This window comes from Ascaphus truei, chromosome 1 (genome assembly GCF_040206685.1).
Source record: "Ascaphus truei isolate aAscTru1 chromosome 1, aAscTru1.hap1, whole genome shotgun sequence".
NCBI classification, from domain to species: Eukaryota; Metazoa; Chordata; class Amphibia; order Anura; family Ascaphidae; genus Ascaphus; species Ascaphus truei.
Window position 1 is genome coordinate 538,287,253 of NC_134483.1, and position 27,389 is coordinate 538,314,641.

Consider the following 27,389-nt stretch of genomic DNA (forward strand, 5'->3'; position numbering starts at 1 on the left):
AGAGGTAATACCGGTATACACATACACGCCCAGAGAGGTAATACCGGTATACACATACACGCCCAGAGAGATAATACCGGTATACACATACACGCCCAGAGAGATAATACCGGTATACGCATACACGTCCAGAGAGGTAATACCGGTATACGCATACACGCCCAGAGAGGTAATACCGGTATACGCATACACGCCCAGAGAGGTAATACCGGTATACACAGACACGCCCAGAGAGGTAATGCCGGTATACACATACACACCCAGAGAGGTAATACCGGTATACGCATACACGCCCAGAGAGGTAATACCGGTATACGCATACACGCCCAGAGAGGTAATACCGGTATACACAGACACGCCCAGAGAGGTAATACCGGTATACACATACACGCCCAGAGAGGTAATACCGGTATACACATACACGCCCAGAGAGGTAATACCGGTATACACATACACGCCCAGAGAGGTAATACCGGTATACACATGCACGCCCAGAGAGGTAATACCAATATACACATACACGCCCAGAGAGGTAATACCGGTATACACATACACGCCCAGAGAGGTAATACCGGTATACACATACACGCCCAGAGAGGTAATACCGTTATACACATACACGCCCAGAGAGGTAATACCTGTATACACATACACGCCCAGAGAGGTAATACCGGTATACACATACACGCCCAGAGAGGTAATACCGGTATACACATACACGCCCAGAGAGGTAATACCGGTATACACATACACGCCTAGAGAGGTAATACCGTTATACACATACACGCCCAGAGAGGTAATACCGGTATACACATACACACCCAGAGAGGTAATACCGGTATACACATACACGCCCAGAGAGGTAATACCGGTATACACATGCACACCCAGAGAGGTAATACCGGTATACACATACACGCCCAGAGAGGTAACACCGGTATACACATACACACCCAGAGAGGTAATACCGGTATACACATACACACCCAGAGAGGTAATACCGGTATACACATACACACCCAGAGAGGTAATACCGGTATACACATACATGTCCAGAGAGATAATACCGGTATACAGATACAAGCCCAGAGAGGTAATACCGGTATACACATACATGTCCAGAGAGCTAATACCGGTATACACATGCACACCCAGAGAGATAATACCGGTATACACATACACGCCCAGAGAGGTAATACCGGTATACACATACACGCCCAGAGAGGTAATACCGGTATACACATACACGCCCAGAGAGGTAATACCGTTATACACATACACGCCCAGAGAGGTAATACCGGTATACACATACACGCCCAGAGAGGTAATACCGGTATACACATACACGCCCAGAGAGGTAATACCGGTATACGCATACACGCCCAGAGAGGTAATACCGGTATACGCATACACGCCCAGAGAGGTAATACCGGTATACACAGACACGCCCAGAGAGGTAATGCCGGTATACACATACACACCCAGAGAGGTAATACCGGTATACGCATACACGCCCAGAGAGGTAATACCGGTATACGCATACACGCCCAGAGAGGTAATACCGGTATACACAGACACGCCCAGAGAGGTAATACCGGTATACACATACACGCCCAGAGAGGTAATACCGGTATACACATACACGCCCAGAGAGGTAATACCGGTATACACATACACGCCCAGAGAGGTAATACCGGTATACACATGCACGCCCAGAGAGGTAATACCAATATACACATACACGCCCAGAGAGGTAATACCGGTATACACATACACGCCCAGAGAGGTAATACCGGTATACACATACACGCCCAGAGAGGTAATACCGTTATACACATACACGCCCAGAGAGGTAATACCGGTATACACATACACGCCCAGAGAGGTAATACCGGTATACACATACACGCCCAGAGAGGTAATACCGGTATACACATACACGCCCAGAGAGGTAATACCGGTATACACATACACGCCTAGAGAGGTAATACCGTTATACACATACACGCCCAGAGAGGTAATACCGGTATACACATACACACCCAGAGAGGTAATACCGGTATACACATACACGCCCAGAGAGGTAACACCGGTATACACATACACACCCAGAGAGGTAATACCGGTATACACATACACACCCAGAGAGGTAATACCGGTATACACATACACACCCAGAGAGGTAATACCGGTATACACATACATGTCCAGAGAGATAATACCGGTATACAGATACAAGCCCAGAGAGGTAATACCGGTATACACATACATGTCCAGAGAGCTAATACCGGTATACACATGCACACCCAGAGAGATAATACCGGTATACACATACACGCCCAGAGAGGTAATACCGGTATACACATACACGCCCAGAGAGGTAATACCGTTATACACATACACGCCCAGAGAGGTAATACCGGTATACACATACACGCCCAGAGAGGTAATACCGGTATACACATACACGCCCAGAGAGGTAATACCGGTATACACATACACGCCCAGAGAGGTAATACCGGTATACACATACACGCCTAGAGAGGTAATACCGTTATACACATACACGCCCAGAGAGGTAATACCGGTATACACATACACACCCAGAGAGGTAATACCGGTATACACATACACGCCCAGAGAGGTAATACCGGTATACACATGCACACCCAGAGAGGTAATACCGGTATACACATACACGCCCAGAGAGGTAATACCGGTATACACATGCACACCCAGAGAGGTAATACCGGTATACACATACACGCCCAGAGAGGTAACACCGGTATACACATACACACCCAGAGAGGTAATACCGGTATACACATACACACCCAGAGAGGTAATACCGGTATACACATACACACCCAGAGAGGTAATACCGGTATACACATACATGTCCAGAGAGCTAATACCGGTATACACATGCACACCCAGAGAGATAATACCGGTATACAGATACACGCCCAGAGAGGTAATACCGGTATACACATACACGCCCAGAGAGGTAATACCGGTATACACATACACGCCCAGAGAGGTAATACCGGTATACACATACACGCCCAGAGAGGTAATACCGGTATACACATACACGCCCAGAGAGGTAATACCGGTATACATATACACGCCCAGAGAGGTAATACCGGTATACACATACACGCCCAGAGAGGTAATACCGGTATACACATACACGCCCAGAGAGGTAATACCGGTATACACATACACGCCCAGAGAGGTAATACCGGTATACACATACACGCCCAGGGAGGTAATACCGGTATACACATACACGCCCAGAGAGGTAATACCGGTATACACATACACACCCAGAGAGGTAATACCGGCATACACATACACGCCCAGAGAGGTAATACCGGTATACACATACACGCCCAGAGAGGTAATACCGGTATACACATACACGCCCAGAGAGGTAATACCGATATACACAGACACGCCCAGAGAGGTAATACCGGTATACACAGACACGCCCAGAGAGGTAATACCGGTATACACATACACGCCCAGAGAGGTAATACCGGTATACACATACACGCCCAGAGAGGTAATACCGATATACACAGACACGCCCAGAGAGGTAATACCGATATACACAGACACGCCCAGAGAGGTAATACCGGTATACACATACACGCCCAGAGAGGTAATACCGGTATACACATACACGCCTAGAGAGGTAATACCGGTATACACATACATGTCCAGTATTACCTCTCATCTTCACTGGACAGAGTCCAAATACCGGACAGTCCGGTTCAATGCTGGACACCTGGCAACCCTACCACTGCAGTGGGGGCCCATGCTACCTAAAGGAGACTCCCCACAGTTTTGATCTTCCGGTGCTGTGACGGCACGGAAAGACCGGTGGCCGAGCCACATCTGCAATTGTTGGTTTATTTATTAACTCGTTTGAGATAACGCGGAGGGAATTTGAGTGGAATTTCCTCTCGGGACGCCTCTCCCGACGGTAACTCCAATGTTGACAACACCTGGTGAGTGCACAAAGTCAGCCCGTGAGAAGTGAGGGGAGATGGACTCAATGGTTCCATCTCTACTCCTCCCGGGTCCCATACACACACACACATAACAGAGAGCAGAGTGCCGCAGCTTGTTCCGAGCTGTTCCAGGACGTCCCTTCACACCGTGTTTATTGTGAATGAGAGATTTGATTGAAACCGCTGGAAAAGAAAACACCTCGGCCCTGGCAAACCCATAAAACAAAAAAAAAAAAAAAAAAGAAAGCGCTTTATTATTTATTTTCACTACCAAACACTAAATTTAACGCAGCTCATCCACCCTGGAAAAATCGTACAGAGTGTTAAAAGCCAGAGATGTTTTTCTCGGGCTCAAACCAAAATGCAAGAATTTATAGGGGAATCAGAGAGCCTGCGTCCTACCTTTAAACTTCTCAGTGACATAAAAATGTCCGTCACGTGATAAATTTTAGTGCTAGTGAAATGTAGAACGAAAACGGAGGGTTTAAAGGCGAAGGAAGTGGTGCATTTTATATAGCCGCAGGTTTAACATAGCTGCTTGGTATATGATTTTTGTAATATGCGCAAGCATTGTAGCCCGAGACCTTAAAGACAGTCCTACAAATCACGCACGCCTGGGTATAAATCCCGGGTTTTATTAGTGGAAAGTAATGGTGGGGGCATGCAGCCGGGGTCCCGCGAGACAGAGTGAGTAAGATACAGAACACATGCTCGGGCTCTGGACGCGGAGGATATGGTTAGCAGCCCGTGCGTGGCATTGATATGCCTCAGCGCCTCTGCTCTGTGCACCTGTTTTCCAATCAGCAGCTGACCTGTCAACACTCACTTCCATTCGGTGTGATTGCTCATATTTTCGGGCCAGAGCCAATGCCGTAGCTGCGTATCAAGTTAAACGAGGCCAATGAAATGTTATAGGCTGGGAGACGGGGGAAGCACGGCCGGCTCAGTGCGTTTCTGCAACATGCTCGGAGACGGGGAAATCACTGCGGCCAGTGGAGATGCTGAAGGCGTCAATTTATCAGGGAAACGGTTCACTTCTGTGATGTCAAACGTGTCTGCTTGGGTATGTACAGTAGCGCTAACTATGTATACCAGGGGTGCTTAACTCCAGTCCTCAACCCCCTCCTTCCCCAACAGGTCAGGTTTTCAGGATATCCCTGCTTCAGCACAGGTGGCTCAATCAGAAGCTCAATCTGAGCCTCTGATTGAGCCACCTGTGCTGAAGCATGGACTGATTGAGCCACCAGTGCTGAAGCTGGGATATCCTGAAAACCTGTCCTGTTGGGGGGGCTTGAGGACTGGAGTTGAGCCCCCCCGATGTATACGGTGCTGGACAGGCGCTATTGAATGCTCAGAAATATTAAAGGACACGTTCTATGTATTAAAGCATGTCGGAATATCCACAATACTGCAGTTAGAATGCAATAAAACACTGCTTTATGTACTCATAAATTGTAACTTTTATGAGACACGCAATGAAATTGTTACACATATTGGCTTAAATGGGGAATCCCCGCATTTCTTTTTAGTATGTGGCGATGCCAGGGTCGGCTTTAGAATTTTGCCGCCATAGGCACTTACCTTTTTGCCGCCGTGCCCTCCTCCTGCTGCGTGGCCACGTGACAAATGGCAACGCATTGCCATGGCAACCCAACATCACATGACGTAGTGGCAGCATATGGCACTGCCCAGGCCAGAGAGCAGTTAAGGGGGGTGGGGGGAGAGGGCAGGGGGGGGAGAGCAGGCAGGGGGGGGAGAGCAGGCAGGGGGGGGGGAGCAGGCAGGGGGGGGGAGAGCAGGCAGGGGGGGGGGGAGAGCAGGCAGGGGGGGGGAGAGCAGGCAGGGGGGGGGAGAGCAGGCAGGGGGGGGGGAGAGCAGGCAGGGGCACAAACAGGAAAGTTTGCGCACCCCTGATGTAGATGACCGAAAATGGGGGGCATTTATGTCATCATGGGGCAGGACATAGCAGAGTCTGTAAGGCCAGGTCCCCGCTGGCTACTGCAGCGCCCGCTGTGGCGGACGCTGCAGGGACGAGAGCCCCCCCCCCTCAATGGGGCCGGGCCCGCTGTGATGGGGGGCGCTGCGCGCCGAGTTTTTCACGAACACCTGAAAATGGAGATGGCCACGGGCGACGGAGCGCTAGGCCAGCCCCCCGGCGGTTCAGCCAATGAGGGCAAACCTGCCGGGTGATGTCATGGCCGCTCCCCCGTCACGCCCCCTGTCTTTCCCCCTGCAGCTCCCTGCAGACCGGGGAATTGAGCTGCACGCGCCGCCAGCCTCACGGGCGCGCGTGCAGCGGAGGCACTGGGGCCGCAGCCTAAGAGCTGCTCAGGGGAGACACGGAGGGAGGTTTCCTCTCTGGGACTCCTCTGTGCAGCTGTTACAGACTGTCTGGCCCGGGATGAGTAACACTGCTTTAATACTCCTGGGCCGCATCAGGTATTGATTCCGGGGGCTGCACATGTAAGTAATGTCCTTGGTTTCTGTTTTGGTTCTTGGGGTTTGAGTAAGGAAAGTATAAAGGAGCGGCTCAGTGAGTAAAGAAACGGGCTCTGAAAACAACGACACTGAGTGTGAGGCAGGGGAACCTGGTTCAATTCCCGGTGTCGGCTCCTTGTGACCTTGGGCAAGTCACTTTATCTCCCTGTGCCTCAGGCACCAAACACATAGATTGTAAGCTCTACATGGCAGGGATTCATGGGGTGTGGGCCGCAGGGAGACCCCGTGTGGGGTGTGGGCCGCAGGGAGACCCCGTGTGGGGTGTGGGCCGCAGGGAGACCCCGTGTGGGGTGTGGGCCGCAGGGAGACCCCGTGTGGGGTGTGGGCCGCAGGGAGACCCCGTGTGGGGTGTGGGGTGTGGGCCGCAGGGAGACACCGTGTGGGGTGTGGGCCGCAGGGAGACCCCGTGTGGGTTGGGCCGCAGGGAGACCCCGTGGGGGTGTGGGCCGCAGGGAGACCCGTGTGGGGTGTGGGCCGCAGGGAGACCCCGTGTGGGGTGTCGGGTGTGGGCCGCAGGGAGACCCCGTGTGGGGTGTGGGCCGCAGGGAGACCCCGTGTAGGGTGGGCCGCAGGGAGCTCCACGCATCATATGACGTCACGACGGCATGTGACGCGTTGCCGCCGCCGCGTTGTCATGGCGACGCGTGAGGGAAGAGCCGGCTGGGAGCAGGTAAGTGACGTTGCAGAGGCCTCGCGCCTCCCCCGGCATTTCATTTACATGCCTGGGGAAAAGCGCGGGGGCTCTGCAACCGCGCTCCCCCCATATTTAATCCCATGCCCCCCCCCCGGGAGGCGCGCCACCCAGTTTGCGCACCGCTGCAGTAGTGGATAATACTTTTAAAATATTTTTTTCCAACTCATGCCTTTTTATTTTTAATGAGTTTTAATAATGTATCCTTCAGCAGCTATAGCAACCATTTAGAAAGTCACAACACTTCCTCTTTTCAAATAAGCTCTGACAGACTTTGTGGAGCTCTGCCCTTTGGCAACAAAGTATCACAAACTGAACTGTTGCAGTGTTCCCCACAGCAAACTGTGTTTTGCTGAGCTGAAAGCAACGTGTGACACTTAGTAACACAATGTGACTTCCCAGCTGTAGCATTTTACAGACTGCAGCACAGTCGGCCATTTCGATAGCCCTGGGAGGAAGATATTCGCCGATCGATCACAGGAGAACGGATCGATGGGCAGCTCAGGTAATTATGTCTCATTAAAGCTACTCACATGCTGCATATAGTAAAATAAAATTAAAAAAAAAGGAGGAGTCAGAACTGCTGCTTTAATACACCATAACTATTAAGCAGGGTAATAAGTGTCAGGTCCGGGGAATAAAGAGCCTCCCGGCACATTGTAACCTCCAGCGGGTATTCTAGGTGTTTCCCCGACACTTCCAGCATACATGTCATTGTTTCGGTAAATTTCTCCGCTGGCAGACTGATAATTATTTCTTAAAGAAACGCTCAACAATGGCTTCGCTGTTTTAATGGTGATGTCACCACGCGTGATTGGCCGGCTGGGGAGTTTCTGGAGGCGATTCAAGCCAAGTCCAACACCCATAAAGTGCTACAATGCGGAATCGTGATCTTGGTGGAAATAGATTTTTTTTTTTTTTTTTTTTTTTTACAAAGTGCGACCCGTTCACAAAGAATAATATGCTGTCACCCATCATAAAAATAACATTTTTTGGGGGGGAATTCAGTTTGCCGACTTAAAAAGAAGTTGACATAGTATGTTACGTGACTGTATTTAGTTTTATTCTCTATGACCCGTACTTCGTGCGAGAAACGTCATTATCTGAAAGAAAAGGGTTATTGATCGCGAACGGATAGTCTTGTTTGAGGTCTGATAAATTCAATGACTGATCATTATCCAGCTACACACAATAACCATTGTCCGGGTCTAGAGGTCACCGTATGGTTAGTAGCGCTTTAATATTTATTTATTTATAAAATATTTTACCAGGAAGAAATACATTGAGAGTTACCTCTCGTTTTCAAGTATGTCCTGGGCACAGAGTAAAACAAATAATACATGGTTACAAATACAGTTACATAAATGAACAAGGTATACATTATATACAAGACATTGCGTGCACAGTTAAAGAAAATATATATTATGAGCGTAAGAAACAGTTACAGACCAGATTAAAATGTGAGACAGCCTTAGATTTGAAAGAACTTAAACTGGTGGTGGATATGAGAGTCTCTGGTAGGTTGTTCCAGTTTTGGGGTGCACGGAAGGAGAAGGAAATATCGCTGCAGAACGTAAGCGTTGAGCGGTCCGACAGAAGAGTTCTTCGCAGGCAAAAGACGCCTTACCTTGGTACAGCGCTGTGCTCAGTTCTGTGATCTAACCCAAGGGGCTCAACTCCAGTCCTCAAGCCCCCCCCAAACAGGTCAAGTTTTCAGGATACCCCATCTTCAGCACAGGTGGTGATTGAGCCACCTGTGCTGAAGCTGGTACTGATTGAGCCACCTGTGCTGAAGCTGGTACTGATTGAGCCACCTGTGCTGAAGCTGGTACTGATTGAGCCACCTGTGCTGAAGCTGGTACTGATTGAGCCACCTGTGCTGAAGCTGGTACTGATTGAGCCACCTGTGCTGAAGCTGGTACTGATTGAGCCACCTGTGCTGAAGCTGGGACTGATTGAACCACCTGTGCAGAAGCTGGGACTGATTGAGCCACCTGTGCTGAAGCTGGTACTGATTGAGCCAGCTGTGCTGAAGCTGGTACTGATTGAGCCACCTGTGCTGAAGCTGGGACTGATTGAGCCACCTGTGCTGAAGCTGGGACTGATTGCGTCACCTGTGCTGAAGCTGGGACTGATTGATCCTCCTGTGCTGAAGCTGGGACTGGTTGAGCCACCTGTGCTGAATAATATCCTGAAAACCTGACCTGTTGCAGGGGCTTGAGCACCCCCGATCTAACCTACAACATCAGCAAAAGCGCTTCAGTCATTCTTAGGCCGCGCCTATAGTGCCGGCGACGCAACGCGTGACGTCAGCCGTCGCCGCAAGCGAAAGTTGTATTTCGCTTCGCGGCGGCATCGCGGACGACCAGGCTCCTGATTGGTTCAGGGGCTGTCACATGATGCGACAGCCCCTGAAAAATCAAATAATTACGGCTACCAAAAATCGCGTCGCCCCGTCGCCGTCGCGCTTACTATTAGTGCACACGATGGCGACAATGCATTTGTTTTTGGGGCGCCGTCACCAGCACTATAAGCACGGCCTAAGGCCTCGGCCATGTTAGTTGCTTGCTGGCGGAAGCGTGCTGACGCGCGCTCCCGCTCAGCACTGAGTCCCTACAGCCGCAATTAGAGCGGCTTTAGTAGGGGCTCACCTGCGCTTCCGCGCGCTTGCGTAAGCGCTGGTCTTAGGGGAATTTAAAGTTCCCCGCTTGCCGGCGAGACAGGCCGGTCACGTGAGCGGTTCGCCCAATGAGGGCGAACCAGCTCCGTGACGTCACTGGCCCGCCCCCAGCCCGCCCCCGGCCAGTGACGCGCCCGCCCCCGGCCCGCCCCCTGCAGGCCCGCTGACGGCGCGTGCGGTAAGCAACCGCAAGGCCAGGAAAAGCACCCGCTTTCCCCGAGCCTCAGCGCGCCTCAGCGACGCGCGGTGTGGCAGGTTCAGAAGGAGCGGGATAAAATGTGAGAAAAAACCCTTCATTGCAAACCGCTTCTTCTAAACCGCTTCTAAAAAAAGGGACAACCCGCCCGGTGTCACAACCAATCCGCCCGGTGTCACAGCCAAGCCGCCCGGTGTAACAGCCAATCCGCCCGGTGTAACAGCCAACCCGCCCGGTGTCACAGCCAATCCGCCCGGTGTAACAGCCAATCCGCCCAGTGTAACAGCCAATCCGCCCGGTGTAACAGCCAATCCGCCCGGTGTCACAGCCAATCCACCCGGTGTCACAGCCAATCCGCCCGGTGTCACAGCCAATCCGCCCGGTGTCACAGCCAATCCGCCCGGTGTCACAGCCAACCCGCCCGGTGTCACAGCCAATCCGCCCGGTGTAACAGCCAATCCGCCCGGTGTAACAGCCAATCCGCCCGGTGTCACAGCCAACCCGCCCGGTGTAACAGCCAACCCGCCCGGTGTAACAGCCAACCCGCCCGGTGTAACAGCCAATCCGCCCGGTGTAACAGCCAACCCGCCCGGTGTAACAGCCAATCCGCCCGGTGTAACAGCCAACCCGCCCGGTGTAACAGCCAATCCGCCCGGTGTAACAGCCAACCCGCCCGGTGTCACAGCCATCCCGCCCGGTGTAACAGCCAATCCGCCCGGTGTCACAGCCAACCCGCCCGGTGTAACAGCCAATCCGCCCGGTGTAACAGCCAATCCGCCCGGTGTCACAGCCAATCCGCCCGGTGTAACAGCCAATCCGCCCGGTGTCACAGCCAATCCGCCCGGTGTAACAGCCAACCCGCCCGGTGTAACAGCCATCCCGCCCGGTGTCACAGCCATCCCGCCCGGTGTCACAGCCAAACTGCACTTTAGAAGCGGGATGACCAGAGGTGCGGCTAACTCCATCACCAGTCTGACTTATGACTTACTGTATGGGTGTTGCTGTCTCAATGAAACCCATATTTCAGACTGTAGATATATAACGCGCATTACCAATCTCGCCACGCTTTAGGTGGTGGTAAAATAACGCGAGTGTTTTAGGAGCAATTTGCATTACGGAGCTCCGAGAATTGCGCGTTTCTCACTTTTTTTTTGACAAACCGCTTGAATTGTCAGAGCAGGAGGGGACACCGCTTCTAAAAAAAAACCCCGTTTCCACGCGATTTGGACATGCGATAAGGGCTTCCAGAATAGCAGTGTTTACCAGTACACTAGTAAAGTGCACGTTAGGCAAGTTAAGTCACATTTCGGAGTTACTAGAATAGACCCCTACTGTTTGGGGAAAAAAAGAATCACAGAAATGATAATGCTCTTGCTATTAATTATGACTATCGATCTATTTTTACCTTTGACTTCTTATTATTATTTATAATACACCACGATACAAATTCAGTACAATGTGTTGTGAAGGCATTAGCAGTGATATCACCACATTGACATGTATTGTAGGATATGCCGTATGGAGAGCGCGCATACTCTTAGGCTGAGGACCCGCTGCGGTCGGCGGCGCCCGCGCTTGCGTGCGCTCGAGCCACCAGCCCCTTGCCTCCAGTCTGGTGGTCCCCTCTGCCTCCTTCCGACGTGGCTCACTGTGACGCATCAGCCGGCCGGAGCTACAAGGCTCTGGTGATCAGAAGCACTGACGCGTCACGTGGTACGCGGGTGAGCCAATGAGGAGGGAAGGAGGGGAGGAGCTACGGCAGGGAGGAGGGGGGGGAGCTACGGGAGGGAGGAGGGAAGGAGTTATGGGAGGTAGCCGGCTTGAGAGGGAAGTCTGTGATGGGAGCCGTGCATAACTCTCCCTCTCTCCCCCCCCCCCCCCCTCTGGTGCCCATTTCGCAGGCTGCCCCTGCCCACTGCTGCTCGTGCTGCGTGCTGGGGACTTGCATGCAGGCAGCTGCTGTGCCCAGAATCAATGGGGCTCTGTGTTTTGGCCACCCCCCCTGTCATGGCCGCGCCCCCGATCTGTTTTGGACACAACCCGCCCCCCCCGCGCCAAAAAAGTTATCTGCAGACCGCAGATCGCGGTGCAGTGACTTGCACACGCCGCCGGCAAGCAAGGCGACCCTGCAGGCGCATGCAGTAGGGCCTTAGCCATACTGTATGTAGCGGTCATGTAAAATGCCTACAGTCATCTCTCCTGCTGGCAGTAAGGCCTGGTAAGTGTGGGCATGCCAGCAGTAATCATGGAGGTTTTCCCTCACACCCTGGTGGGGTGCTCTGTGTATGGCTGGGACTGGTCACATGCTCTGACTCCATGGTTAGTGATGTCAGAGGTGTGTCAGCCTCAGAAGCTTACATAAGGCACAGCACTGTGTTCCTGTGGAGTTGCTGGAAAGTTCGACCTGAGTTGCTGTCTAGTTCAAGTTCAGTTGAGGAAGAGTTCCAGTTCTTGTCAGAGCTGAGGAAGGAGTTCAAGTTCTATCAGAGTGTCAGTTATGTTATAGTAACTCCATGGGAGGCTGTGTCCAGGGACCTGGCACAGGACAGTGATTCCTGCGGGAATAGTGAATCCCTGATCTAGGTGACATACCTAACTAAAGGGAGCACTGGCGAGATGAGCGGCTGAAGATACTCCTTGTGGAGGGCAGCTGCCCTGCCGTGTCAATAAAGATGAGTTCAGCCAGAAACCCTCTCGTGTATCTATCTGGAATGAGTGTACAGAGAGGAGCACCACGGAGGAGTTCCTCGCCAGGATCATCCCCTTGCGGACGCAGGGACCCTGGTGAGGTGGAGGCGCTGCACTGGAACTAGGTGAGACTCAGCACACTACCTCAGCTGCCTGTCTGACGGGTCCTCCCCACACACCATCATGCGGGAGACTCAGGAGTCCTGTAGCCAACAGGTGCACCATCAGGCATATCACACTGTAATGGGGTCCGGTTAGACCACAGGGGCCAATGTGAGATTGGGTGGGTCAGGCCGGGCCAGAAATACCGTTACATGTATAATACACACACATCAAGGCAAGGTAAGCTATTATTTCCCAGGGGATACAATAACCACACGCACTTACACACAAGGTGATAGCCAAGAAAATATATTGAGACAGAAATGCCAAAGCTGGTGAGGAATATGCTTCTCGCTTTTATGAAATGACACAGTAATCAATGGGTCTTATTCTGTAAGCTGCGATAGCGCTGTTGCAGCGCCATCCTACGGAGACCCCCTTTCACGTCAATGGGGATTTCCATGCGATATTGCCAGATGCCACCGCAGCTAACAGACTTAAGCCCCAGTGAATGCGGTTTACGCCATTGTCAACCGAATGTGGATTGTTTTTACATTTAGAAGCCACCAGAGAAAACAATGTTTCAATCCTCGGAGTATTTATTTTCTTTAAAAGAAGTTGTTTATCCCACAACGATCTAAGTATTATTCATGGACTTTCCAGGCCCCGTAATTAGCTCCGTACTTTGAGATGAAACAGAAGTCATTATTTATCCACTTTTCCAATAACAGATGTTTTGCACACGTGCAGTTTTTTTTTTTTTGTAACTTGCACGTGTAAATTTCAGGTACAGCAATATAGTACGACACAATATAATATACACAATATAATACGTGATGAGCATGTGGATCAATTGAGCCATACCAATAGAACATTGTGCTGGTGTTAAAGGTAGGATAACATATAACAGGACGAACAAAGACAACGGATGACGTCATGGTAACTTGAAATTTCTTGCTAAACTCCAACAGACAGGACATACTTAAGGGAGAGGGGGGAGGTTGTATGGGGGGGGGGGGGGTTGGGGAGATGGAAGGTTTGGAGGACCTGCGTGAAAGAGAAGAAGGGGGGCGGGGGGGATCTCCTCGTACCGATGAGATCTTTAGAGCTCTGTTGCCGGAGTACAATCTTGTCTCCTAGATTTCTGATGTCTTTTTGGAAACTCAGCGGTATAACTTATCTGCTATCTCATTGTTGGATCGAGGCATACACTAGGCTCACTAGAGGAGAATGCACTTAGAACTATTATTGCCAAATTGTGGCACGCTCCACCCCGGGGATATCTGTCTGGGCCAACCAGGGTACCCAGATTTTTAGATAGTTGATGCCAGTGTCATTAACCAGGCTTGTTAATTTTTCCATCTGGCAGACATACCAAATCCTGTTCCGAATTTTGGGGATGGATGGGATCTCATTGCGTTTCCATATTGCTGCAATCTCACACCGCGTAGCCATGGCAATGTGCCCGATTAATTTATTGTTGGCTTTTGGCAAACCCTCCAATGGTCTATTTAGAAGAAGCAGCCACGGGTCCAGGGGAATTGGGAGGCCCAAGATCCTCTGAGTCCAATCTCTAATTTCTTCCCATAATGTGGTGATTCGCGGGCAAGACCACAGAATATGCAAGAGGTCGGCCGACTCTCCACACTGTCTAGGGCACAGCGGGGAGAGTCCTGGCACATACCTTGATAATTTTAGTGGGGTGTGGTACCGTCTCATTAGGACCTTATATGCATTCTCCTTTAGTGTGGTGCATATTGAGCTTTTGGCCGTCGCTAGATATATATCGTTCCAGTCTACGTCTTCTAGGGCCTCTCCGAGGTCAGACTCCCACTGAGATCTATAACTCGGGTGATTTTTTCCTGGGTCTACAGAACCCACTACTTCTCCGTATAACTGCGATGTGAGTTCCGACGGGTCAGTATCTGCCAGACAGAGCTTTTCAAAGTTAGTCAATGCTGGGTAGGGGGCGGATTTATTATAGAATGCACAGATCTGAAGGTATTTAAAAAATTCGGAGTGCGGGATATTCTTTTCAGATCTGATATGCTCAAATGATTTAACCTTATCATTGTCGCCCCCCAGATCCTTGAGGCGTAAATAGCCTCATTTTTTTGCACAGAGAGAAACTTCCTTGCGGCAGGCCTGGAGCAAAGTCGGTGTTCCCCCAAAGGGGAGACATCAGAGAATTTTTAGTGGTGAGAAGGTGCCTGTGCTTCGAGGTATTCCATATTGCTAACGAGTTGGTAGAGGAAAGCAGCATGGTGGCACCTAAACGTGCCTTTTTGGGGAGCCAGATTAGTGCATTCAGTTCAACTGGGGAGCAAATCGCCCTCTCCAGGTCCACCCACCTCTTCGAAGAGTGGTTGGGATGCCATTGGGTAATTTGGCTTAATTGTGCCGCTTTATAATAGGATAACAGGCAGGGCACCGCCAGGCCTCCCTCAGTAGAGGGTCGCTTCATAATTGACTTATTTACTATCGTTTTTTTGCCCTTCCAAATACATTTGGAGATGTCAGACTGAAGCGAGAGTAAATCTTTCAGTCCACGTGGCACCGGAAGGGTTTGGAATAGGTACAGGATGCGGGGGGAGAAGATTCATTTTTATGCTTTGTATCCTGCCTATCCATGAGATTCTTTGGGACGACCATTTCAGGATGTCAACTTTGAGAGATCGAATTAAGGGGGGTGGGGGTAATTTGCCTGGTATAGGTCTTTGATATCTCTGGTAATATGGACTCCCAAGTATTTAATCTGGGTTTGCTTCCAGTTAAAGTTGAAATTTAGCTTAAGTAGTTTTTCCATCGCCTTGGGAAGGCTGATGTTGAGGGCCTCTGATTTAGACTGGTTTATTTTGAATCCAGAAATTTCTGAGAATTTATCTAGCAGGTTGAAGAGATTTGGCAGAGAGTAATAAAATGATATCGTCGGCGTATAAGGCTGCCTTGTGGGATTGTGATTTAATGTCTATACCAACTATGTCCGTACAGCTTCGGATCTGTGCTGCTAAGGGTTCTACACATAGGGCGAACAGGAGGGGGGTAACGGGCACCCCTGTCTTGTGCCACTTTTAATTTGGAATTGGGCGGATTTCAAGTATGTCCAGTCAATCCTGTCAAACGCTTTTTCAGCGTCCACACTTAACATCATATTTTGTGATTTTCCTCTGTTAGCCAATTCAATCGGATCAATAATTCGCCGGGTGTTATCCGCTGCTTGTCTACCTTTAATAAACCCGACTTGATCTGAATGTATTAGTCTGGGCAGGATCTGACTTAGTCTATTGGCCAGTAGTTTGGCGTATATTTTAATATCCGTGTTTATCAGGGAAATTGGTCTATAATTTTTGCAGTCTAGCGGATCTTTGCCTGATTTGTGAATTAATGATATAGACGCCCGAAGCATCTCGCCGGGGACAGGGGCTCCTGCTAGTATTGTGTTATACATGCGGAGCAGCTTAGGGATCAGTATTTTGCTAAATTTTTTATAATATAATCCTGAAAAACCGTCTGGGCCGGGTGCCTTTGACGGCTTTAGTTCTTTAATGACCGAAGCTAGTTCCTCCACAGTAAAGTCCGCGCCCAACCTCTCTCTGTCTTCCTCAGTAAGTCTTGCTAGATTCGAGTTTGCCAGGAAATGCCTTAGGGCCTTGTTCGTTTTGGGTGTATGTGCCACTTTTTCTCCATTGTACAGGGATTCATAGAATTTACCGAATTCGTCTACTATAATTTTGGGGTTAGCCGATGTGGAGCCCGATTTTAACCGGATTGCCTGAATATTGTAATTGGCCTGTCTATTTCGAAGCAGTCGAGCTAGCATCGTGTCCGGCCTGTTAGCCTTTTCGTAAAGTTTCCTCTTAGACCAACATAAGGAGTTGTCGGCTCTGGAAGTCAGAAGCATGTTTAACTCGATTTTGGTGTCTTTCAGGTCTTTTAAAACTTGTGGATCTGGCCTTTTTTTGTGGCTCTCGGAGAGGGAATGTAATTTGGATTGAAGGGAGATAATTTTGGTGTCTCTTTCCCGTTTACGCCTCGCGGCAATGCTAATTAATGTGCCTCTGAGGGTCGCTTTATGCGCCTCCCAGAGAACTATCTGGGATTCCACAGAGCCTGTATTGATTTCAAAGAATTGGCGAATTTCCTGGCCTATGTGATCGCAAATATCTGGGATTTTTATAAGGGATTCGTTTAGTTTCCAGTTTGCTCCGAGTCTGTCGTGTTTAATTTGGTTACACCTAAGCTCAGTAGGTGCATGGTCGGACCATGAAATATCATGGATTTCCGCCCGGGCGACCAACGAGACCAGTCTACTAGATATGAAGAAGTAGTAGATTCTGCTGTATGAATTGTGGGGGTGGGAGTAGAATGTGTAATCCCTCTCCAGTGGGTGCAACTCTCTCCATATATCAGACAGATGATTTTTCTTAAGCCCTGAATTCAAAGAGGACAGTACTCTCTTATTATTCTCTCTAGGGGCACTAGATCTATCCAGTGCGGGTTGGAGAGCTATATTAAAGTCCCCTGCTACAATTATGTGTCCTTGTGCCATAGTGTTGAGGGAATGAAAGAAGGTGTCAAAGAATTTTGCATCTTGTTCGCATGGGGCATATATGGCTGCTAAGGTGATAGGTTGCTCATGTATGTACCCTGTCAGGATAAGGAAACGGCCCCTTCCATCCCTCTTCACTGTTTTAATAACAAAAGGGGTGTTATTGTGAAAGAGGATTGCAATCCCCTTCTTCTTTTCAGGGGCCGAGGAGAGGTAAAATTGAGAGTATTGCCTATCCATGAAGCGGGGGGAACATTTATCACTGAAGTGTGTCTCTTGCAGCATCAGAATATCGGCGCACCATTTTTTATATTCTGCGAATGCTAGCTTGCGTTTGACGGGGCTATTAAAGCCTTTCACATTATGAGAGACGATATTAAGTGCCATTTAACCATAATAGTTGTGAAGTGCTAGTCGTGTGCGACGGTCTTACCCCGCTCCAAGGGATGAGAGATCCGCCTGATGAATAGCTAGGTCTGGTAACGCTGAAGGTTCCACAAGGATCTTCGAGGGCTATTCTCCACTCCGCCAGGGTGGGGGGCGGGGCGGGGAAGGAGCGGAAGGGTGGGGGGGGGGAATACATGAGGGTAGGGTGGTGAGACAAATAACAAACAGAAAACAGAAAGACAACAAGTTCAGCTTGATCACAATAATTCTCTTTGCATTTAAACAATAACTCAATAGGATCCCAACTGGGGCAGCCCCTGTGGGGTCCATGTGCCCATAGGTGAGGCCAGCATGATCATCCAAGTTACTGGACTGATCTGTGCCTCTAGAGACACGCCTCCCTGGGACTGGAGCACAACCCATCTCAAAGGTATGGGTCGGAGGTGGAGACACCTGCAGCGGGGGGGGGGGGAGGGGGTAAACCCCGCCGGCGCTTCCTTAAACAACAAACATTGACTTAAACCGGCATAACAGAGCATTTAAACTTGCACCGGCAAAAACTTTGTCCTTAATTTCTTAACTGATCGTAACAGAGAAAACATGAATTTGTAACTTCTTAACTGTTACTGGTAGCTAAAGGGAAACATATGGATTTACATTAGCGCCCCCAAACTCAGACTATATGAGCAGTACTTTTAAGGCAGGGATCTGAGAAGACTTGTGAGAATGTGTGCACCTATCTAGCTTACACTCACTTATCCAGCTTAAATGGATCTATCCCTTAAAAGAAGTGAACTTCTCCTATGCCTTTACAATTATACCTATTTCCACATCTACTCTATAGCTCACCCTCGTCCCTTAACTCCCCCCCCCCCAGTCTGACTCTCGAACAACCCTCAAATCTTTAAAGTCAGTCATCTAACCTTGATAATTCAGCCCCTGCTGTGTAAGACGCTCCCGAGCTTAATTGGGGACACTTGAGGGGAGGGCCACTGATGAGTAATTCTGGCTTTGTATTTCTGGCAGAACGACTCCTCCCAATGGGCCTCAGGGCCATATTGGTTAGGCCTGTCCGCCTAACTTATCTCCCCCCCCCTCCCCTGAACTAAAGCGGCTTCAAGGCCTGTAATCAACTCTGCCTCAGCCTTTGTCGTGTGTGTGTGCCGCTACTTTAATATAGCCGCCTGTTGGGCCTTTGCACGTCTTAGTGTCCCCCTTCCTCTATAGCCCCCACCGCGCTGGATCAGAATCACTTCTGGCCTATCCGCGCAATGCATGTCATCATGGGGCGCCGGAAGTGGGGGGGAGGAACCGGAAGGGGGAGCTGTGCCGCCATTTTGAGGGTGTACTTCGAGCAGTTCGGAGGTGTGGCTTGTGGTCCCGCGCTTCTCGGAGACTCCCGCTCCGCGTGAGGGTAAGATGGCCGCCGCTTCAGAATTTCAGTCGGATCACCTGGGAGTCCCTGCGGCTGAAATCGAACGATGGTGCTTGAGCGATGTCATCTGGATCGGATCGTGGTGGGTCGGGGAAGGTGGTTTCGCCCTGCAGAATCCTGTGTGGATGGTGGATGTCTGTTGTGGCTTGGTAGTCGTGGATTACTTCGGGGGATCAGAGGAAGCAGACACTGCGCCGACTTTGCTCCAGGAGGTTGGCGGGACATCCCTCCTCGCCGGTGAGGTGCGGGGGGAAGCCCGTGGAGACGTCGGGGACTGCCCCAGGCCCAATTTGCGTAGGAATGAGTCCCCATCTTCAGGCCAACGCAAGGTATGTGCAGACCCGTTCTTTATTACAGGTAATGCGAAGGGGAACAGCCAACGGTACTTTATATTGTTGTCACGTAATATTTTTGTAATGGGACCCAGACTTTTCCTCTTGGCCAGCGTGGTTGGAGCGATATCGTGGAATACTTGAAATTGTACTTCGTCAAACTCGACAAATTTCTGGTTCCTGGTGAGTCTGGCCAGGGATTCCTTCGTTTTAAAATAGTGAAACCTGACAATAATGTCCCTGGGAGGGTCACCGGGCTGAGCACGCGAACGGAGGACCCTATGGCACCTATACAGGTGCCTATCCAGCTCTGTGCTATCTGGAATTAGATGTTCCATCCAGCGTGCTACAAAATCCTCTGGGTCTGTAACCGCCTCTGGTACCCCCCTTATGCGGAGGTTGTTTCTTCGATCTCTGTTGTTAGAGTCTTCTAGTTTGTCTCCTAAGTCTCTTACTTGGGTCGTAAGGGAGGCCACCTCTGCTTGTGTTTTGTGTAAGTCAGTGACCGTCTCATCTGATCTCACTTCCAAAGTGTTAGTCCGTTCCCCCAGGGCGTCCAGGTCCTTCCGTAGGGCCCAGAGTTCTGATTTCAAGAACTTCCACATTTCCCCATAGAGGGCTTTTATGTCCTTGACTCTGGCCCATTCCTGGTCTCCAGACCCTGAGGGTGGTCTGCCAGCTTCCACTTCGGTGTCCGTGTCAGCTTCACCAATATCTATGCCCTTTGCGGGGGGGGGGGGGGGTCTGTCTTTGCCTTTCCCGCCCGTTGCCATTGTTGCCGGTGATTTGTGCTGGGTCTTATGGAAATAGCTTGCGACCGATGATATTCTGCTGCCCCTCCTTGTGGCCAGCGACATCCCCTGATGTTCAGACAACGGAGGCTGCGTTTGCTGCTAGAAATACTGCCGGTAAAGTCTGTATTTATTTCATTATTTGCGCCGGCGGGCTGGAGCTCAGACTTCAAGCATCCATGCACCACCGCTCGCGCATGCGCCTCCGCACACGCGCAGTTTAAGACAACAGATGCTTTCCGTCTTGGTACAGTATTTATGATAAAGCTAACTTGAAGTCATTAAGTGATTTTATGGTCTGACAGAGTATGTCTGTATGTTTAAGTATTAGGAATATTTGCCCTGATCACCACCTTCTTCTATCTTAACATTGTGTGCACTTGGTCTCTCTCTTATTCTAGATCCTTACGCCATCGTCTCCTTCCTCCATCAAAGCCAAAAGACGGTGGTCATGAAAAGCACATTAAACCCAACATGGGATCAGACGCTCATCTTTTATGAAATTGAAATTTTTGGAGACCCAGTGACCGTTGCCGAAGTCCCTCCTAACATAGTGGTGGAAATCTATGACCATGATACCTATGTGAGTGATACGATCCAAGGGACTATTTGTGATGACTTCTTGTTCTGTCTAATTCATGGTCAAACTCAAACCAGCGGTCTGCACAATATGCCAAAATGCAGCTGGTTAGATTCCTGGTGAATTTCTACCATGATCTTTAATAAACCAACCAGGAATATGAATTGTGATGCCCCCAAATATTTGTTGTACGTTGTGACACCTCCCAATGAACAAAAATAAAGTTCTTCATATTATAGATCAAGTTATAGGACATGTGAAACGTAGCATCCAGCATGAGGGAATGAAGGGAACGAGCGAGCAAGGGAATGAGCGAGCGAGCAAGGGAATGAATAAATGAGCGAGTAAGGGAATGAATAAATGAGTGAGAAAGGGAATGAGGGAGAAAGGGAATGAGGGAGAAAGGGAATGAGGGAGAAAGGGAATGAGGGAGAAAGGGAATGAGGGAGAAAGGGAATGAGGGAGAAAGGGAATGAGGGAGAAAGGGAATTAGGGAGAAAGGGAATGAGGGATTAAGGGAATGAACGAGTAAGGGAATGAGGGTGTAAGGGAGTGAGGGAGGAAACAAGCGAGGGAGGGAATGAACGAGCGAGTGAGGGAATGAATGAGTGAGGAAATGAACGAGCGAGCGAGGGAATGAACAAGCGAGCGAGGGAATAAGCGAGCGAGCAAGGGAATGAGCGAGCGAGGGAACGAGCGAGCAAGGGAATGAACGAGCGAGCAATGGAATGAATGAGCAGGAAAGGCACACATGACACCAAACTAGGTGGATTATTTAGCCAAGGGGCCTTATCTGTTGTCAGCTGTTCCTTACGATCAATTCTGTTGCCATTGCGTTTCTGTAGGGTGCTGATGAATACATGGGACGGTGTATTTGCAAGCCCAGTTTGGAGCGCTCGCCCAGGTTATCCTGGTTCCCGGTGATGATGGGGAATAAAAATGCCGGGGAGCTGCTTGCTGCCTTTGAGCTCATCCAGAGAGAAAAGGTAAAAAGCCCCAATCTTTCTTTCTGGACGACTGCATGAAATGTCTGTAGGATTTATAACATAGCAACGTTCCGCATGTAGTGACTTATCATTGGCCGCATAATAACCATGACAAATCTTGGTAGCGTGCCCTGAGAGGGCCACCCCGGGTACGAGGTGGTTCCTCCCATCTTGTATGAAGCCGCACATTATCCAGGTCCCTCTCCTTCTATTCGAGTTACAACATGATTTCTGTGCTAGAAGAGTGGGGATGTAAGCATGGGAAAGACCCAGTCACCATGGATAACTGTGGAAAAGCCAACAACCAGCTGAAGACAATGGAGGTACTGTGCAGATGTCCACCCACCTACGGTTGGTCTACAGCCAGGAAGCATTCAACTATTCCCAGAATGGGTTTTAATGTAATGGCCCATATTAACAAAGCAAACAGGCTTCTTCAAGCAAAGACGGCTCCATATTCTTTGATACTTGTGTATTTGAAGTCAGTGGCCTTATAAAAGAAGGCCCCAGCTATGCTGTAGGTTAACACATTTGATCTCCTGAGAGAGGGAGAGGTTGCCCAGTGTCTGAGCACTTTTTTGCCAGCTGGCTATCAGGAGATGTTGTTCTTGGCCGCTCCCGCCAGCCTACTGGCTGAAGAAATGTTGGAGGGACGGGAGCCAGTGCAAGGGAAAAATGCAAAATATAGGGTGAAGGAAGACATAAAAAATGTAACCATATGGGAAAATATACCGGGATAATATTTGAAGCTCCTTGTTAATTCAGTAATGGTCTGCACCTGCAGGTTCTCTGTAGCTGCAAGTGAGAGCAGTATGCTGCAGTGTAAAGCAATGCTGAGCAGGACCAAACCATCCAGTGTTTCCAGGCTATCACAAACAAGTTTAAGTGAATTATTATGGGCTAAAATTCAATTGCATATAATATATCATATATATATATACAGGCATACCCCGCATTAACGTACGCAATGGGACCGGAGCATGTATGTAAAGCGAAAATGTACTTAAAGTGAAGCACTACCTTTTCCCCACTAATCGATGCCTGTACTGTACTGCAATCGTTATATACGTGCATAACTGATGTAAATAAGGCATGTGTAACAGGCTCTATAGTCTCCCCGCTTGCGCACAGCTTCGGTACAGGTAGGGAGCCGGTATTGCTGTTCAGGACGTGATGACAGGCGCATGCGTGAGCTGGCGTTTGCCTATTGGGCGATATGTACTTACTCGCGAGTGTACTTAAAGTGAGTGTACTTAAAGCGGGGTATGCCTGTATATTTTATTTATTTAGTGGGAAATGTGGATAATTGTAGCCCAGGGTTAGTAAATACAGTATAAATTATTTGTGTAGTATTATTTATAGCAGCCCCATACTGTCAAAAGAACACATTGTATTCACATTGTATTCACCTAAATAATGTAACATCCGTGCTGCATCAAATACATTTTTGGTTGATACATAGTAACTTAATTCTGCGCTAACGCTAGAAAAAGACTGTTTTTGATTTACGCCGAGTTTAACCCGGGAAGATCCCTTTGATACAGGATCAGCTATGTTTTTGGCCGCACAGATACAATGTTTTTAGGTACAGACTATTTCCGTCCGTGTGCCACGCGCGTCCCATTTCAGCGCACCAAAATATTTGACAGGAATAGTAATACAGCTCAACCCCCTTATAACGCTGAGCTTGGGGTCCAAAGAATCACAAGCGGATCGCGTTAGAAATAATGTACAATTGTGTGCATTGTACAATAAAGTATTTAAGATACCAATTATCGTGTTGTAAAGTATTCATAAATACGAAAATTGGGAGCCACGCTTGCATCGCGGTATAAGCGGATTCGCGTTGTAACGGATCGCGTTATAACGGGGTGGAGCTGTACTTGACTATTTTTGATGCGCAAAGCTCTCATTGAGAAAAATAAGGTTACTACATAGACGCACAAAATCGCAATTACATTTCAGATTGCTGTGTGGCAAACTGACACCAAAAATTCAATTTGCGACTTGTAGTACACGGACCCCTTAGGCACAGAATAAACTTAGAAGCGTTCCCAGTGAAATGCCCCTACGCCCCTTATTTTCAGCATACGGTAGGTGGGAAGCAGGTGGTCTTCATTGGCAGAACCGTGCTCGCGAGATACTGCGGGTTCTCCCTTAGTTCCGAAATATCCCGCTGCACGTGGGCCAATAGGAAGCCGATACGTATGATGTGGCGACTTCCTATTGGCCGTGTGCCGCAGAGCATGGTACTGGAAGCACCTTCGGAGGTCGGAATCTCGGGGAGCAGGGGGTCCCCGGAGCTGAAATTACCGTGGTTCTGCTCAGGAGACCACCCCCCTGCTTCCTACCTACGTTTAAAATAAATAAATAGTTGGAAGTGCACCTATATGCCTCAATCTGCAGGGGCAAATGTTTATTTGCTCATGGGCACAGTTCTGAAATAACAGAGCCACATTCAATCTGATTCCTTTCCTTGGAAAACCTTCCAGGGATTATTACATAGGACCGCAGGTTCATGTCGGGGCCAGAGGATGAGGGGGACGTTTTGTGTGGGGACTGCTACTCATAGGTTTCAATCTCAATTTGAGTTCACCCAATGGATCCCAGACAATCTTTACCGTATCACTCACGGTACCCAACGCTGCCTATCAGGGGTGGCCAACTCCAGTCCTCAAGAGCTACCAACAGGTCAGGGTTTCCGATCTTCAACTGAGCCACTGATTGAGCCACCTGTGCTGAAGCTGAGATATCCTGAAAACCTGATCTGTTGGTAGCGCTTGAGGACTGGAGTTGGCTATCCCTGCTTTACATAGACTTTTGCAGACACAGCCGCTGCCCCAACGAGCTTACAATCTTATTTTTGGAGGCGCAGGGAGAAAAAGCGACTTGCCCACAGTGACAAGGAGCTGACCCCGGGATTTGAACCAGGCTCCGCTGCATTCCAGACAGTGTCATTGTTATCAGAGTCAGTGTCTTTACTCACGGACTCGCTCCTTCAGCCCCTCTGAGATATTATTGTTTTATTATTTTTATTAACCTTTTTGGCCCATATTTTTTAATCCCTGGAGGTAGAAATCCTGTTTTGTGACATCATGCAGAACTAACAAGATGTGTAGCAGATCCTTTCCAATATTCTTTGTGTATGTAATCAATAGCCCTTTTAGTTAACCCCGTAACTGCCAATGGGGCCAGCAACACATTGCATTGGCAGCGTAAGAGTTAAGGAAGTCATAAGTTTAAAAAAGCATATTTTGTTGATATAACCTTTTTTCCACCTTTTATGCTTTAGATAATGATTGCTTTGCTTTTATGTACAGTAGCACTTCCTTGGTATTTGCGCCTTTGTTTTGGTCAGTAATGTTTTGGGGAGTATAGCACCTTTCTGTTAGTTAGATCACTCGTAAACCTCCCTGTGGCAGGATGGCCTCGCAATGGGGTCAGTAAGATTCCCAAACAGTGGGTAAGGCTTTTACCTTCAGTGGTTTATTTTCCACAATCAAAATAAACATAGGCACACTGTCCCATTACGGAAAAAAAACATAAAATAAAACTCTACTCCCTTAGGAGACTAACTATACAGTATGTCCCTAGCCATCTCCTGGGTAGCTAGCCTACTTCCAGGTTAAACAAGATTATGCAGTGGAAAAATATAAAGTTCTTAACTGTGTTTTGGGGAGTTTTGTCCATAGAGAGAGTCCATGTAATCCCTTCTGGATACTGCAACAGCAGCTTTAGTTTCCTCTGCAGGGTTGGAAGGCTGGTCCCTATTAGACAGGGCTGTGTCCAGCAGGCTTGTCATTGCTTGTGGCAATCCTCTGTCTGGGGGAGTAGAGCCTCCAGCGTACTTCCTGGTTTGGGAAAAAGCTCTCTACTTCCTGCTGAGGTCTGGCACCTTATACAGCTACCTGACAACTGCCTTAACTCAGCTCTGATTGCCAGGTAGCTCTGGCTGGGTTAACCCTCTTACTGCTTGTCTCAGCAGTCAGAGATATGTTTCCCAGGAATAATGATCAGCACACGACTTCAACCTGTCACACGCCCTTAAAAATAAGTATAAAAAGAATGATATAATACCAGTGCTTACCGTCTCCTCCATCTGCCTCTCAATGCTGCACCTGGCATGCAAAGTATCTTCAGCTCGGGGGTAGAGCACATGCTTCCTATGTAAAAAAAACCCTTTTATCTCAATCCCCAGCGTTTCCACTTGTTTTATTCTAAGTGAAGGAGTTGCCTCGTGGTACTAACCTGAAACAGGTCTACCCCGGAGCAGACGTGAACTGCTTTTACCACCAAGAGAACCTCTCATAACAAATACGGGCAGTGACTTTGGCAGCCAGTGGGGCAATGCAGACACCACAGTGACATTAACCTCATTGGTTGGTGACATTGACCTCACTAGTTGGTGATATTGTCATCATTGGTTGGTGACATTGACCTCATTAGTTGGTTACATTGACCTCATTGGTTGACTCTGAAATGATGTTGACAATGTCAGGTTCATAGCAGCTGATCTAGTGAGTCTACCAATGGGGAGATCAGAAAATCAAGGGAAAATGTTGAGTGTGGGGACTGCTGCTTTGTAAGGCATTGGACAGTCTTGTGGGATCATTATTCTAACTCTTGTGAACTTAGTCAAGTCACGTTCAGATTCAAAGATACCCACTGTTCATATACTATTCTTCATTATGAAGCACTGTGTAACAAAGGACTGTTACGCTGAGTCAAGTTGATGAGCATGTGTGAATATTTCTGCCTTTAATAAATTTTCTTCATTTTTGTCTTTTGTAGCCAGCTGTCCATCACATCCCTGGACTAGAGGTGTGTAATATCCAAAAGTGTTTGTGATATTATACTTAGTAGAGATGTGCGAAACTGTCCCAACTCTGAGGTTCTTTGAATACGTTGCCGTTTTCGGGAGATCTTTCGCCAAGCCACATAGGACAAAAAAAAAAGAAGATCATCAACTTAGTCCGTAATGCTGCAGGAATCTGCGCAATTTGGCAACACCGAGAGGCGGAGATAGAGTCTACACCAGGGGTGGCCAACGCCTGTCCTCTAGGGCCTCCAAAAGGTCAGGTCGCCGGGATATTCCTGCTTTGTTGACCAAGCCACTGATTGAACCACCTGTGCTGAAGCAGGGACATCCTAAAGATCTGACCTGTTGGTGGCCCTTGAGGACTCGAGTTTGTATTATCGATGACTATTTTGGGAGGTATATGCTTCTTTCACCCTGTCCTCCTCTCTCCCTCTTCGCTCCCGCAAAAGCCTTTTTTTTTTAGGTTTATTGATGTTGCAAATTTTGCAGCAACGAAAAATGCATACGAAACGTTTTGCCCAAAACCAAGGATTCCGCAAAGTTCTGCGAACATTTCCCACATCTCTAATACTTACAGTAGCATGAACATAGCTTATTAACATATTAGTGGTTACGTGAGAGTTTTGCAAAATGGA

General features: G+C 49.0%; 1 protein-coding gene across 16 annotated transcripts in view; it reads left to right on the plus strand.

The window, feature by feature from the left end:
• Positions 1-27,389, plus strand: part of DYSF (dysferlin) — a 406,918-nt gene that overhangs the window by 240,577 nt on the left and 138,952 nt on the right. For 13 of the 16 annotated variants that reach the window (XM_075573113.1, XM_075573169.1, XM_075573215.1 and 10 more), the window contains 3 exons: positions 20,771-20,952; positions 21,795-21,935; positions 26,727-26,756. In XM_075573113.1, the coding sequence (XP_075429228.1) occupies positions 20,771-20,952; positions 21,795-21,935; positions 26,727-26,756 (353 nt within the window). The remainder of the gene's footprint in view (positions 1-20,770; positions 20,953-21,794; positions 21,936-26,726; positions 26,757-27,389) is intronic. The other 3 variants (XM_075573123.1, XM_075573141.1, XM_075573186.1) reach the window with 1 other exon arrangement.